The sequence below is a fragment of the Protomyctophum parallelum genome, assembly GCF_964188405.1.
Source record: "Protomyctophum parallelum genome assembly, chromosome: 3".
NCBI lineage: Eukaryota > Metazoa > Chordata > Actinopteri > Myctophiformes > Myctophidae > Protomyctophum > Protomyctophum parallelum.
Window position 1 is genome coordinate 41,204,645 of NC_139698.1, and position 15,899 is coordinate 41,220,543.

At 40.6% G+C, this 15,899-nt stretch overlaps 1 protein-coding gene across 3 annotated transcripts in view; it reads left to right on the top strand.

The window, feature by feature from the left end:
* LOC310855945 (protein DEK-like) overlaps positions 1–15,169 on the top strand; it is a gene marked incomplete at its 5' end in the record, with an annotated part of 18,996 nt that extends 3,827 nt beyond the window's left edge. For all 3 annotated transcript variants that reach the window (XM_083761145.1, XM_083761143.1, XM_083761144.1), the window contains 11 exons: positions 570–731; positions 5,459–5,557; positions 5,715–5,824; positions 6,839–6,933; positions 8,559–8,685; positions 9,034–9,348; positions 10,024–10,161; positions 11,568–11,640; positions 12,641–12,786; positions 13,564–13,632; positions 13,815–15,169. In XM_083761145.1, coding sequence (XP_083617271.1) covers positions 605–731; positions 5,459–5,557; positions 5,715–5,824; positions 6,839–6,933; positions 8,559–8,685; positions 9,034–9,348; positions 10,024–10,161; positions 11,568–11,640; positions 12,641–12,786; positions 13,564–13,632; positions 13,815–13,826 — 1,311 coding nt within the window. In that variant the 3' untranslated portion in view covers positions 13,827–15,169. The remainder of the gene's footprint in view (positions 1–569; positions 732–5,458; positions 5,558–5,714; positions 5,825–6,838; positions 6,934–8,558; positions 8,686–9,033; positions 9,349–10,023; positions 10,162–11,567; positions 11,641–12,640; positions 12,787–13,563; positions 13,633–13,814) is intronic.
* Positions 15,170–15,899: the final 730 nt, after the last annotated feature.

The window sequence follows — 15,899 nt, forward strand, 5'->3', positions numbered from 1 at the left end:
TTTCCGGTGCGACTTAAGTTCCAGTTAATGTTACTTAATAGTTACACCATGCGGTTCGTACGCGCAACACTGTTTGTAGCCTACCGCATTCTGTCTTAACTTGGTCCAATGGCGTGCTAACTTAACACAAGCTAATGTTATTGTGGTTTGAACCGCGTCTGGCGCGCGCCAGTCCACCGTCGCTGAACAGGGACGACAGAAGGATACGCGGCAAAATCAAAACTCTTTCAATATGCAAACCGTAGCCGTGGTGGCCTGTGTGCAAATCATGAATTCACACAATCGTGTTGCCTCTGAAACGTTTCGTTCTGTTTTATCTGGTTACTCAAAACGTTACCGCGTTGAACTTGGATGTTAACGGATGTTAAATTGAGCGAGTCAGTCAATGAGTCGGGAATACATTGTTTACTTCCTTGCTTTGATTGATTACATTATTAACACGTTTTCTGAAAGAAGTACAGTTCAATACAAGGTCTGCTAAGGGGATTTAGAAATGTTAGACTCCAGAAAACCTATTGGCTTGTTTCCATTCATACGCAATTCATCGTCCTTCAATCCTACTGCTACAGGAAGAAGTTCTTCCGAAGAACTAAGCAGCGCCGACATGATTGAGGACAGGGAGGACACAGAGACAGCTCCTCTGCAGTCAGAAGGAGACGCTGGTGAACCGATGGTCGAAGCGGAGGCAGACCAGCCGACCCCAAAGAAGGAGCGACGGTACAGACCACACGGTACAGTACAAGCTGGTACCTTTACCTTATTTGATTCCCTCTGCTCTAGCCGTGGAATCTAGGGCTACCTCTGCTCAGTACATATACACAGTAACCCAATGCTAGGTACACAGGTCCAGCGTTGGCCAGGGTGTTTTAGGGATGTTTTGGTGTTAACATAGCTCTTTTGAATGGGTTGTGGGGTCCACAATCGGTGGTGTCATGGTATTTTTTTTTTTACTGGTACCACGGAACGTCACGCATGTGTGCGTCGCAGCATGCACATTGCACAGAGGGTTTGAAGGCCTATTCATAGTCTGGATTTTCGGTGGTGAGGTGACCACCCGTCCGGTGTAGCCCTCCAAGCAGAACCCAATGGTACTGAAGTTTCTGACATTTTTGACGACCCAGACCATGGGGTCCTGTTCCAGCAGTACCCTGCCACCTGGTACGCAGACATAAATAAAACATAAACACCGTGGATAACGCCTGTCTGCGCTCTTTGATGACTTTTTTCCGTGTGAGGGCTTCTGAATCTGTGAAGTAAGTACCTATACATACCGCTGCGAATATCTCCTGTGGCGCAGAAGCCGTTAAGTATTTTTAATCTTTGTTTGACCGATTTGGTCGCTTTGATTCTTCTCTTCCTTCCTTGTTTATTGACACCTCATTGTACCGCCTATCTGGCTAGCTAGTGGCGCTATAGCTATGACAGCAGATCAGAGGCAGGGACGTAGCCGGCACAAGCCAACCGCACATCGGGAGGCGGTACAATGAACGGTAAATAAACAAGAAGAATCCAAGCTTCCAAATCGGTCAAACATAGATTAAAAATACTTAACGGCTTCCGCGCCACAGGAGATATTCGCAGTGGTATGTATAGGTACTTATAGTTCACGAATTCAGAATAACTCAAACAAAAAAAGGGCGTCAAACGTCGCAGATACGATGTTAGCGAGCATATTTATGTCCTCGTTCCAAAATTCCCATACGAAAATATAGATATGGACAGGGACCCTACACAAAGCGACATCCAAATTTCAGAAAAGCTTTATGGAGGGTTCCGAGAGGGGCTACGTCCGGTGGTGAGCTGACCACCGGAGCTGAAATAATGTTGAGCGGTGGTTGGTTAATTTCCCAAAACATGTAAAAAATGCATAACATTTAAATTCAAAGCAATTTATTGTTACTGTAGGTTAGTATTATAGCTCTGCATCTCAAACAAGCCAATTTATATAATTCTGTAAGTAAACAAAGGGTCTGCTCTCTGCTGGTTATTGTGGAATTGTTAGATTACTAATCATAGGCTATAGTATATAATTTTATACTGTATACCTCAAAGGTCAATTTGAGGTTTTGAGTATAGAGGGTTTAAGATTAAACATTCATCGATTAATGTTACTAACCTATAAATAGAAAAGAAACAAACAAAACATTTATTTACAGGTCACACTGATAGTGCCGTCTAGTTTAATCTGCAACAGTTATATGTATAGTGGGGGTCCCTGCTTGATCTATCTCTCACTCAGCTAAGGGGTCCTTGGCTTGACCTGAAAAACATTGAAGATCCATGGCCTGTATTATTATAATATGAATATAATCCAGCATTATGCAATTATTAGCGAAACGTTTTAAATGCATAGCAGATGCAGATCTATAAACTCACATCCACACCGCGCTGTGAGCCTGGGGATCTGCACTTTTAGGTGTGCGACACCGTCGCGCTGCAGAATATAAATGAGGCTTTTATCCCAGAGAACAGTAGGGGAAAGATGGAGAGTGGAAAGTTGTGAAACGGTTAAACGACTTTAAACGCAAGTAGTACACCCAGTTGTGGCGTTGTTGTTGTTCATGTGTGTGCACTCACTGTGCAGAAGCTATTTCTTTATCGCGACGCAGATTCGCATTTGCGTCAGAAGTTCAGAACACCTGTGGAACATTACCAGCGCTCAGTGCTACAGTGAAACAACTGAAGCTCGGAAAGCGATTTAAAAAAGCTAAAGGTGTTGCTTCTCTTGTTGGAGCTCACTTCTGTTAGTCGCGGGTGCTCTTTATAGTCTGTTGTCTCAACTTGTCTGCACTGTTGTACGGTAGCTTCTGTTCACTGACTGTGTGTGCACACTGCAGTCTGCTGCGCTGAATGTCAGATTTGTCTTTTTTTCTTCCTTTTCTGATGGTGCATTCAACGCGCCTCGGAAACACAGAATAGGGTGAAATACAACATGAAAGAAACGGTGTGACCATGGATTTTACCGATGCAAGCACTCCGCGAACGATGCATCGAGATTTCACCTGTCAATTGTATCCGCTACAGTGAATGAACCAATGCACTCCCATCGCACATGTATCGGGCTATGTATCGGGCTATATGCATCCAACTCTTCCGCATTCAGCTTGGCCGCCAACTCATTTATAGTAGATGTACGGTCGTGATTTTGTAGAAATCAAGTTGAGTTAAATTTGGTTAAAAGCGGCTTAAATCTCAAATCGGCAGTTGTTTTGTTGTCTCCCACCCACCCAGTCCACTGTCGCTGCTCATGCACTGACCGACTGTCTCTCCCACCCATGACCCAAGAGGAATACATACTCTGCACTCTAAACTCTCTATCTCACACGTGCTGGCGTGCACAATATCTGTATCATAATAGCTACCTCTCTTTCTCTCACACATGCACAGTGTTTCTGATATTTGACTCATGTATTTTGTAGGGATGTGTAAAAGTGTCCAAAATGAAAATCGATTAGAATAATTCAATGTTAACGATTAATCGTTTAGGGGTGTGGGGGTAATTTTCTTTTTTTAAACCCAAAAGCTTCAATTGTAGAAATGTTTTTTATGCTGTTATATCTATCCGCAAACATTGCCTCATTATCAATAAATCAAGAATCCACTGCAATAATGCATCCCACAGCCTGACACTTTGGTAGGCCTGTAGCCCTTACTTTTTTGAGTGGTGCAACCACTCCTACACAGCTATAGCCCCTCTCGGGACCCTACGTAAAGCTTTTCTGAAATTTTTATGAGTTTTACGTAGGGTCCCTGTTCATGACTATATTTTCGTATGGAAATCCCTGGACACGGATGTAGAAATTCTCTCTAAAATAGGATCTGCGCCAAAAGACGGCGTTATTTTACTTGAGTTATTCTGAATTCGGGAACTTTAAGTAGCTATACATCCCGCTGCGAATATCTCCTGTGGCGCGGAAGCCGCTAAGTATTTTTAATCTTTGTTTGACCGATTTGGTCGCTTTATTTCTTCTTGTTTGTTTACCGTTTATTGTACCGCCTCCCGGTGTGCGGTTGGCTTGTGCGGCTACGTCCCTGCCTCTGATCTGCTCTGTCATAGCTATAGCGCCACTAGCTAGCCAGATAGGCGGTACAATGAGGTGTCAATAAACAAGGAAGGAAGAGATTAATCCAAGCTTCCAAATCGGGCAAACATAGATTAAAAATACTTAACGGCTTCCACGCCACAGGAGATATTCGCAGCGGCATGTATGGATACTTATACTTCACATATTCAGAAAGCCTCACACTGAATAATATCGTCATAGAGCGCGGGGAGCCACGAAACATGTTGTTTATGTTTTAAAATGGGTGCGTCCCAGGTGGCATGGTAGCAGTGGAACAGGACCCCATGGTCTGGGTCGAACAAAATGTCAGAAACTTCAGTACCATTGGGTTCTGCTTGGAGGGCTAACACAGCTATATGTGTGTATCCCTGTGTCCGAGCAAGGAAATGGCATATTGTCACCAATAATTGTCACTGTTGTGCAGCCTTAACACAGAGGCCAGGGAGGAGAGCTTAACACACAGAGGCCAGGGAGGTGATCTTGTACAGCACAAGTACAGTATTGCACCACTAATTTCAGACGGGTCTGGCTCCCAGGCAGAGCTTTTTTTGCTACGTGACTTTGACATCTTTACTTTTCTTTAATACCAAGCAGAACAGGTTGCATTGATTGCTTGCAATAGCCTTGATTGGAGAGTGACGTTTGAAGGCAGCAGGTAGGCAACGCTCGTCCCCCCCTAGCAGCTTACCACTATAGCCCATTACGGGTTCAAAGTCTTGGCCGGGATTGAACTGGGAACCTTGTGGTACCCATCATCCGCTCCACTGGCCACTATACCCCTGAGCCACTACCGGCCCAGATCAGTGTTTATGGCTATGGTGTGTGCTGGCTGTTCTTTCTATTATATTTGTCTGGATCGTCAGTGCTCTATCCCTAAGGCCCCCTACACACTGTACGCCTTTTAAAGTTGTCGGGGAGTCATCAGGTCATTAATATGTATTTCATACTACAAGAGTCAGTCAGAGTTCATTTTGACGTCTCACGTAGGTGCAGGATCCATACATGTGCAAGTCTCTCTCGTTCGTGCTCTCTGCACACACAGGGCGAAACGAGAGTGACGCTAAATCTTTATTTTCATTAAATTCTGTCCCTCTGCGTGCGCACAGCCCCACACACGCATGCACGTTGTCCAAATGTTTGGCTGCAGCATAGATTCCCTCGCGGTTTTACCGATCTTGTGTCAGATCGGGGGTTTTGTCGACGAGTACCAAAAATGGTCCCCGACATGAGCATAATCGGAGCAAATATCGTTCAGTGTGTAGGGGCAATAAAGTTTTTACCATTTTGAAAAACATTTTAAAACTAGCCAGGCATGCCATTATCTTAGTCCTAGCACAAAGCAGGCACATGTCACATAAAGTGTCTTCTTTAACCACCCCCCCCCCCCCCTGCAGCCATTGGTGAAGTTCTTGAGGGAAAGCGAATAAAGAAGACGGTTGAAAGACTTGATTTCCAAATCAGCATACCACAGGAGAAGGTAAAGGTTGAAAATGGTAAGCCCCTTAGTGATTCTGAATACTGAATTCTAAACACTATTCAAATGTCTTTATTGTTTGAGCTTGCTTGATGTGATGCACTTTTACAAGATCAAGATTGAAAAGCATATTTATTCTTGTGTGTGTGAATGCTCTCTGATATCTGTTCTGTTAGGCGGAGGAGATAAATTTGGGGACATTCCATGGACTAACGACCAGCTTTTAAAGATGAAACCAGCTGAACTGAGACCTCTCCACATCATCCTTTTTGAAAGACCAGGAAAGGTAAATGCATCTGGGTAGGGTTGTGTGCGGATAATCGGTTAAATGGGGCTGCCCTAGGCTACTATCTGTTTTCAAAATAATATTCAGTGATTCTATGAAATATTTTTAATTGAGATGTGTATTTACTCCCTTACCCAGTACCCCCCCCCCCCCCAATATTGCTGTCATGTAAAATTCTGCTTTTAAAGCTAAATAAGCACACAAAGGTGTAAACAAACAAAACCATTAATTGACACAACTGATGATAGTGCTGTCAAATAAGTCTATGCCACATCACCACTGTTCTTATAATACAATGTATTGTATTTTTCCTGGAATGCAATTTGAATTCTATTCGGTTAAGTTACTACTTCATTCCTTTTGGGGTTAAAAAAATAATACATTTGTAGCTTTACTTAAAGGGACACTATTATTATTTTACTTTGTACATATGTTTTGAAAAGTGCTTTACCTGCATGTTAAGGCCCATGGCGCTATTGGACACACTTTTCTGTAGTGTGGACAAATTCAAACATGCTAAATTAAACTTCATGGAGTTAACAGGGCCACCAGTCTTTCAAGGTCAGGCTGAGTCGGTAGTATAATACTCCAACACTTGGGCCTAAAATGTGCTTTACAAATATAGGTTGCCATAATTGCATTCTTTCTGCAGTCACTTACAACAAAAAAGAGGAAATCTAAGAAGATACTTTCAGGCAGTGACTCCAAAGCCAAGACCATTAATTGACACAACTGATCATAGTGCTGTCAAAGAAGTCTATGCCACAACACCATCGTTCTTATAATACAATGTATTGTATTTTTCAGACGGTTAAAATGCTTTTTAACGTGTGCAGCTGATCAGACATAATTCATAAGTCATTCAAACTCTCTGTAATTTTAAAGTGTTATTACTTTTCCAGTTGTTATCATCCGCCAATATTCCAATTGTACAACTTGAAATGTAGCCTATATGCACACTGTTTCTCTTTGTCACTCTGTCTCTCTCTCCTGCTCGTTTTACATTTTCATTAGATGACCACATTGAAGAGGAACATGCGACTATTTAATGGTTTCACTTTTGAGGTGGACAGTCAACCCTACATCAGAAGGCGAGAGAGAATGCTCAGGTAGGTTCCAATTCCGATCAGACATCTTAAGCAATCTGCATTGTACGATATGTGGCCCCTACAATAAAGAGGCCAAAAGAATGCACATGATGTTTGGAACAAGACACATCTGTGTGATAGGAACTTTTTACAGTACACTAACCACCTAGCATCCTGGGGGAAAGTTAACATTGGCAGAAAATAGCCTATCTGCATGTGACCTCGCAGATCGCCAAAGGGGTTTTATAGAGCAGTGGTTTTCAACCCTTTTCATGTCAAGGAACATCATTTTTTGGCATTTTGAGCCACGGACCACCATTTGATGAGATTTAGAGCCTCGAGACCCTAAAACTAAAGAATATTTTGGGTTTTTTGGATAATAATTTGTCCACAATGCTAATTGTGTTGACTTATTGTAAATTATTTAATGCAGATGTTTAACAATAATGTAGAGTGTAAAATTATAGATCTATAAGGGTCAATTCCATAATTTAGCTGGGGACCACCTGGAACCCCCTCAAGGCCCACTGGTGGTCCCCGGACCACTGTTTGAAAACTACTGATAAAAAGTGGAGGGGAAAAAAGCAGACCAACACAGAGCCAAAGGTCATTTTTTTAAGTGGTTAAAAGTTAATGTGTGAAAATACACAATGGAAAAGATTAGGTGTAAACACACAAAAGTGTAAACAAACGCAACCATTAATTGACACAACTGATGATAGTGCTGTCAAAGAAGTCTATGCCACATCACCATTGTTCTTATAATTATAATGCAATGTATTGTATTTTTCCTGGAATGCAATTTGAATTCTATTCAGTCAAGTTACTACTTCATTGCATTTGGGTTTAAAAAAATTATACATTTGTAGCTTTATTTAAAGGGACACTATTATTATTTTACTTTGTACATGTGTTTTGAAAAGTGCTTTACCTGCATGTTAAGGCCCATAGCGCTATTGGACACACTTTTCTGTAGTGTGGACAAATTCAAACATGCTAAATTAAACTTCATGGAGTTAACAGGGCCACCAGTCTTTCAAGGTCAGGCTGAGTCGGTAGTATAATACTCCAACACTTGGGCCTAAAATGTGCTTTACAAATATAGGTTGCCATAATTGCATTCTTTCTGAGGTCACTTACACAAAAAAAGAGGAAATCCAAGAAGATGCTTTCAGGCAGTGACTCCAAAGCCAAGACCATTAATTGCCACAACTGATGATAGTGCTGTCAAAGAAGTCTATGCAACAACATCGTTCTTATAATACAATGTATTGTATTTTCCCTGGAATGCAATTTTAATTCTATTCAGTTGAGTTACTACTTCATTCACTTTGGGTTTAAAAATAATACATTTGTAGCTTTACTTAAAGGGACACTTAAGTATTTTAGATATTATAATCGGTTTACTGTTGTGTGGAGTATAACAGCATGTGAATTATTTGTGTTCTTTGCTTCTAGATCGGGCAGTGGAAAGTCTTTGCTATCCACAGCCCGCCACTGAAACAGAAATTATGCTCTCCTATAGAAATTATGCTCTCATAGCAAGCATTAGCGAGGACAAATAAAGTCTGAAAACTTTCATCATGCCTTGTACTTTGAGAGAAACTTTGGGTGAAAATATAATATCTTGTTTATTTTTGGTGTAGATCCTTTAGCAGCACAAATCTGAAAGTCATCTGTAACGTGCTGGCCCTGAAGAAGGGAGGATCGAAGCCTGAATTAATTGACAGGATATTGACATTCTTAATCTCTCCCAGAAACCATGGAAAAAAGGTACATTATTCTCCCCAGAACATATTTTATTTTGTATAAGCATTTAAATTAGGTTGCTTGCCTGAACAACTGAGGCTGGTGGGGAAAAAACATAATCTTGTGAATTATTCTTTTACTTTGTACATATGTTTAGAAAAGTGCTTTACCTGCATGTTAAGGCCCATGGCACTATTGGACACACCTTTTCTGTAGTGTGGACAAATTCAAACATGCTAAATTAAACTTCATGGAGTTAACAGGGCCACCAGTCTTTCAAGGTCAGGCTGAGTCGGTAGTATAATACTCCAACACTTGGGCCTAAAATGTGCTTTACAAATATAGGTTGCCATAATTGCATTCTTTCTGCAGTCACTTACAACAAAAAAGAGGAAATCTAAGAAGGTGCTTTCAGGCAGTGACTCCAAAGACAAGACCAAGAAAAAGAGAAAAACCGAGCCTAAGGGCACATCAGCCAGTCCTAAAAAGGCCAAATCTGCAAGCAAGTCCAAAGCCATCGTCATGGACTGGACAAGCAGTGACGAGTCCTCCTCCTCCTCTGATGATGATAAGGATGAGGCAGATGAAAAGATTGGGGTGACATTAGATGGCACAGACTCTGATTCAGAGAAGAAACCAATGGAAGAGAAAGACGAGTCTGATTCTGATGAGGAGGATGAAGTTGAGGTGAGTAATTGAGTTTGGTCAAGGATTCACCTTTTTGGCCACCAGAATCGTCACTTTCTCTGTTTTAAGTAGCTGGTAGAGTAAAATGTTTTAACCAGGAATGCTTTATGTGCATGTAATGGCCATTGGCCGTTATTGGAAACACTTTTTCAGTAGTGTGGACAAATAAAACCATGCTAAATTAAGTGGAGTTAACAGGGCCACCAGTCTTTCAAGGTCAGACTGAGTCGATAGTATAATACTCCAACACAAAACAATAGTGCTTAACAAATGAGACTTCCATTAAAAAAACTGGGGTACCCTTTTTTCTTTTTACCAGAACTACATCTAAGCAATTAACCCATTTAGACTTAGACCGATTCTAAAAACGCCTTCTAAAATCTTAAGGTTTCTGAAAACCTTCAATAATAATTATGTTGCAACATGTATAGCAACAACTAATGAGAGGTACCTCTTGGATTCAAAGGTATAACAACATATTGGTTGCACCAGATCTAAATGGTTAAAGCACAAGTGTACAAATACAGTCGGTAGTATAATATTCCAAATACAGGGTTTTGTTGCACTTTAAATAGTTCTCAATTTCAGGTTCTTGAGTACACTTTGACTGGCCATACACAAGATAAATTAATTCATTTATATCATCCTAACGTTAAACTTGGTGTGTATTATTAGTCTCCTGTGTCCAAGAAATCAACAACAGTCAAAAGGCAGAGGGCATCAGCAAAGAAGACGGGTCCTCCTAAAAAGAAGTCCAAGAGGGAGTTGTCGGACGAGTCAGAGGCTGGCACTGAAAGTGAACCTGAGGAGAAGGTAAGATGGTATTAAAAGGCGGTCTTGAAATTGTGTTGGCAAACACATTCATCATGCTAGGTACACCGGTAGCCAGGCACACTAGACCGGTGCCCGGCTGTAGAGCAGAGTCTAGTGCTTTACCTGCATGTTAAGGCCCATGGCGCTATTGGACACACTTTTCTGTATTGTGGACAAATTCAAACATGCTAAATTAAACTTCATGGAGTTAACAGGGCCACCAGTCTTTCAAGGTCAGGCTGAGTCGGTAGTATAATACTCCAACACTTGGGCCTAAAATGTTCTTTACAAATATAGGTTGCCATAATTGCATTCTTTCTGCAGTCACTTACACCAAAAAAGTCCCTTTTATGTCCATGTATGGATATTTCTGTATCTGTCTCTCTGTGTCCCTTTATGCCCATATATGGAGTTCTTTGTTCTGTGTCAGGCATGCCCAAATATGAACTATACACATGTACAGACATGCAGAGACGTGGTGCATTTATAGATATGCATAGCACTTTCAAAATAAAAAAGGTGAATGAATGTATATTGTGCGTGTGGGGGTATGCCGGGGTATGAGTTTGATTCACTTGAACACTTGGGTCATATTCGCATCAGAATGCTTTACTGCAATTAACACCCTGAGCGGACGGACTCAGGACGGAGATTAATCACAGGACGGAACTTTATTGATATCATCATAACCGAGTGCATCGCTCCACAGGAGTGTTGGCCAATGTCATTTCCGGTTGGGACTTCATCCAAAATGCCCCCCCATTTTAGTGGATGAGACAGAAAATCTTAAAACATGAATAACTCGGCCCGTCGCTTGTCGCGTTAAAATTCGCGGATGTTTTGGCTACATCCAAGACGGCGGCTGGTGCACCTTGAAATGTGCTCCGTTGCTGCAAATCGCTGGGCGCTCTGATTTAATGGTCCTAAATACCCCCGGGCGTTCGGGGTGTTAAAACTAATCCTGCTGCGTATTGTCAGAAAATGTGCTTTGTTTGGCAGGTGTGTAGGCTCAATCGAAGCCTGAAGCGGAGTATAATTTCAACACCATAGATTTCACTTTGTAGTTTATGAATTGAACACATTGATAAAGTTCCCTGGCGTTTCCCTGATGCGGTTTGACACAGCCAGTGTGAAGGCAAACACAGCAAATTAAATATGCAAGAATGATGCAACTTCTCCGGCGAATCCCATCGAGTCTACCGTAGTAGAGGTGAGAATGCGACCTTAAAAGCACTTGTCGTTGCTCCTTGGAGTGTCATTTAACCTGGTGGTTCCCAAATCTTTTTAGCTCGAGAGTCGAGACGCAAAAGAGAAGATTGACTCCCCGTGTTGAGCTTGTAGTTCTGTTGTTTTCACTACTTTAAAAGAAACACTTTAATAAGCTTACTTGTTTTTTTCTATTGCAGCCCAAAAAGAAGAAGGTAGATAAGAAAGCGACACCAGACAGTAGCAGTAACGGCAAGAAGACTACAAGTACAGGTACTAAAAACGGGTAACTGCATCCTGCCAAAGCCAGTCACTTGAGGAAACTATAATATAATGCTCTGAGTATTTAGGACTAATTGGGCTGGGGTGTAATGGTAAAACAGTTTGGTACATACCAGTGTTCAAGTCAGTTAAATTCAATAATGGTACAGTAAGGGGAGGAAAAACACATGAAATGATTTAACAGTATCTTTTTTTATGAAATGGAAAATACAGTTGAGAAGCAATTGTACAGAATCTAGGTTCATTATGTACCTGGTATATAATCCTAGTTCTTTGAGGAACTGGCCTACATTGTTCCGCTTATCTAACTATTAATACCCCGTGGTTCTTCCTTACTCCTATCTCACACTTGTATGTCGAGCGTCTGCTCGACATACAAGTGTGAGATAGGAGTCATAAGACTTAATAAGGAGCCATAAGACTTATCATTAATTTATACTCACTCATCAAAAATTGCAGTTTATAACTTGTTGCATCGCAACCTGTTTTGAGCTTGTATATCTGCTATTTTCCTGTGACTCGTGAGCTTGTAGATCAGCATTTTTTCTACAACACCATCATACAATGAAGTATAAATCAGAATTAATTTCTAATGTTTATGAACACTTAAATTTCTCTGTGAAATACAACCATGGAAAAGAGCAGATTGAGAAGATGAAAGCAGTGTGCCAGTGTTTTTCAGTAACTCCACACATCCCACACTCTTCTGGCTCCCAAACTATGGAATTAACTCCCCATTCAATTAGAAGTGCAGAGTCACACCAAATCTTCTGCCGTAGTCTGAAGACTCACCTCTTTAGACTACACCTTAGGCTTAGCCCGTGGCACTTGACCTAACCTCTGACTATGCAGGCGTATGCAGATGCATTGTAGACAAGCTACTAACGACAGAGAGAAAGTGATTGCATTAAGGAGCCAGTGGTACAAAGTGCATTGGTCACTAGACTGGCTATTACAGTGGTTTCACTCTAATTTATTACTTCTATAACAGTGACAGAGGACAGTTCAGATGATGATAAGCCATTGATTAAAATGGTAAAGAAGACCCCGTCTGATGAGCAGCTGAAGGAGACGGTCCAGAATTTGCTGAAGGAAGTCAATCAGGAGGAGACTACCATGAAACAGATCTGCCAGAGGGTAACTATTTCTAATTTGTCTAGGTCTAGGGGCCGATTCATACTCCTATTTTAGAGCCGAATAAAAGTCTGTTCGGCTCTGTAGAGCCTACAATGTGACGTCATTTGAGGTTCGGGGGTGGGGGGTACCGTCCTAAAGTCGGCTCTTCTGTGCTACTGAAAATTTCTGACGAGCCGAAATCATTTCGGCACTACATCACCGAAACAGCGGTAAAATAGGAGTATGAATCGGCCCTAAGACTTTGCTAAATTTAGTATACATGCTCAATTCACAACTTAAAGTGAGTTAACTCCTTGAAACCAGAGAACGCCTTTGCGCAGGTAGCCAGGGACGAGATCCCGAGATTTGATCACTTCGCCTTTATCCAGAGTTTAAAAATATATATTCAGCTGATTTTAGCATTGTTGTTAACCCCTGCTAGCCTCCATGGAAGAAACGGGCAAAATCCGTAATCATCCTTTCACACACATGTGCATGCAGACTTTACTAACAGAGTGGATCAAAATGCGATATTCGGGGCTTGATTAGCCCTTAATTTGACATTGCGCGATGAAAAACTGATCCGCTGGAAACAACAGATCTGTGACTGGCACGGAATAGCAGACTTTTACTTCTGGTTCAAACAGAAGTAAACAACCGCTGGCCTCCTCTGCTGCTTCTGATTTATCTGGCACTTTCCGACCTACCACCCCCTACAGTACCGGTGTTTAAGGAGTTAAGCTAAACTGTCATTCAAAATGAAACCTTTGTGTTGAATTTGAATTATGTCTGTTTTAGGTATATGACACGTACCCAGACATTGACCTAACCGGTCGAAAGGACTATATCAAACAGACAGTCAAAACGGTGAGTACAGTATTTCTGCTTTTACTGAAAAAAAGCCAGGGAGTAAATGTAGAAAAGATTTAAGAGAATGAGGTAAATGTTTCATGTAGTCGATCCTTTCATTATTTTTATATTCAATGCTAAATATTAGAGTTTGAGTGTAACACTGAAATTCATATTTATTTTTTCTCTTTCTCCTATAGTTAATCAGTTAAAAATATACTGAAGGATCACAACAGCCGAACTGTGTGAGGGAATGTTTGGCCCTGCTTTCCACCAGTCACTGAATCAATATATATCCAGAAAATGCATTAGACTGCCATTGTTTTTCCATTGCCGAGTATTGTGATTACCACTTCATCTTGTAATATTTACGTCAACTAGGTAGTGGGGGAAATTACCTAGTTCGAAGTTGTTATCCCCACCTGGCTCCTTTTTGAAAAGCCCTGCCTATGTCACCTTACTTTGCCGGTACTTCCTAGTTACAGTTGTAAATAGATTCAAGACTCATTGCATTTACACTTTATTAATGCATCTCTGACCACTTCTGTGTGTAGAGGATGATGAGATCTTCAATCTGTCTTGAGTTGATGCAATTTGTCTATGAAATTACAATCGACATACCCTAGGATACGTATAATGCCAGATGTAATGGGGAAGCCTAGAATGCAGGTAAAGGATTAACCAGAAAATGTTTGAAGCTACAGAATAACCTTCGCATGTGTTATATATTTTGATATAACGTAAAAGAAAATTGCCTCAGTGTTTTAACATGTTTTGCAGAACTCTGTTCCATTGTGTCACTGGTTTGCAGAAAGTTGTTTAGCATTGTAAAAGTTGCATTACGGCATGCTGTAGTGTAGTTGTAGACAGCCAGCTAGAGGATCTGTAGATTTATAGGATGTCAAAAAGAGTACAAATTCAGCTTATGGTCAAATCTAAGGTCAAGTTTTAACAATTTTATAAACTAGTCCCTTACAATTAGCTGTGGTTGAGTTTGTCACAGACAACTTGTAAAACAGTTCTCGGTTAATTATTGTCTGTCAAATTACTGGAGAAAATGCCCTATTTCTTTATCTGTGTATCCCCTTTTTCATGCATACTTTGATGTATGTCATTTCCAGACACAATTAGAATGTGATGTTTTGCAGGTCAAAATTTTGTATTTGTTTTTGTTCTTAAATATTCATGTCTTAACCGCTCAGTGCAGTGTTTGCCAAATCTGTTCCCTGGTTCTAAATTGCAATTACGATGTTATGTTTTTTTTAATATATTGTATGTAAATCTGTACATGTTTCTGATTTGTTAAAGCTATTTTCGATTAACACATTGCATCCCATTATTTTGTTATTGCTTAAATTGGAAGGACTTTGATTAGTTACATTGTCTTTAGCTGCATCACTCAATTTTCTGGTTGTTTTTGCCAATTTGACAAGAAAATGCATTTACTTATGCCAGAATAAAAAATTCACTTTTAAACTTTACCTTTTTTTTTTTTTAAACAAATGCCTGTGTATATGTCTGAAAATCTACAATAAAGTCACTTTCTGTACAAAGACTTAACTCCCAACAAACAAACGGGCATACTTTATCCCTATCGTCAGGACAATTTGCAACTGCAGTTTTCATATTTATTTATTTGAATGCGTTTAAATGGTCCCCTTTTCCTTTTTATGTAGGCACTAAAAGTGTCTTATGCATCAGCCTTAAATCACATGATGACATGGTCATCTGGTTGATGGGTGGTGGTCTGGTCAAATAGTGCCTCACAGTATATATGCCAGCAAGCATAGGACCTTTTGTTAATTTATTGGTAATTTCTAAATACTAAAGTGTCCCACACTCCGGTCACACTACCTGTTTTCCTGTTATTCCTCTTAACATGCAACACATTTTCACACAACATTCTAAATGCATTCAAACTTTACTTCCTGTAGTTGCAGTGTTTGTAATTCTATCCATGGCCGTATTAACCCTGTGCAGCTCAAGTTGAAGCCTTGCCTATTTCACCTTAATCTACAAATGTTTATCTGTTCTTAAGAGTTGTAAATGGATTCAAGACTCATTGCATTTACACTATTAATGCAATTCTGACCACTTCTGTGTAGATGTCCGATCGGTCTCGGTGAGTTTACACCTTGATTTTATGCAATTTGTCTATGTAATTACAATCTACCAAGGACACAATGCCAGCCCAGGTGTGATAGGGAAGCCTAGAATGCAGGTAAACTATTAACCAGAGAATGTTTGAAGCTACATGATGGCGTACTGTCTGTGGTACACTGATC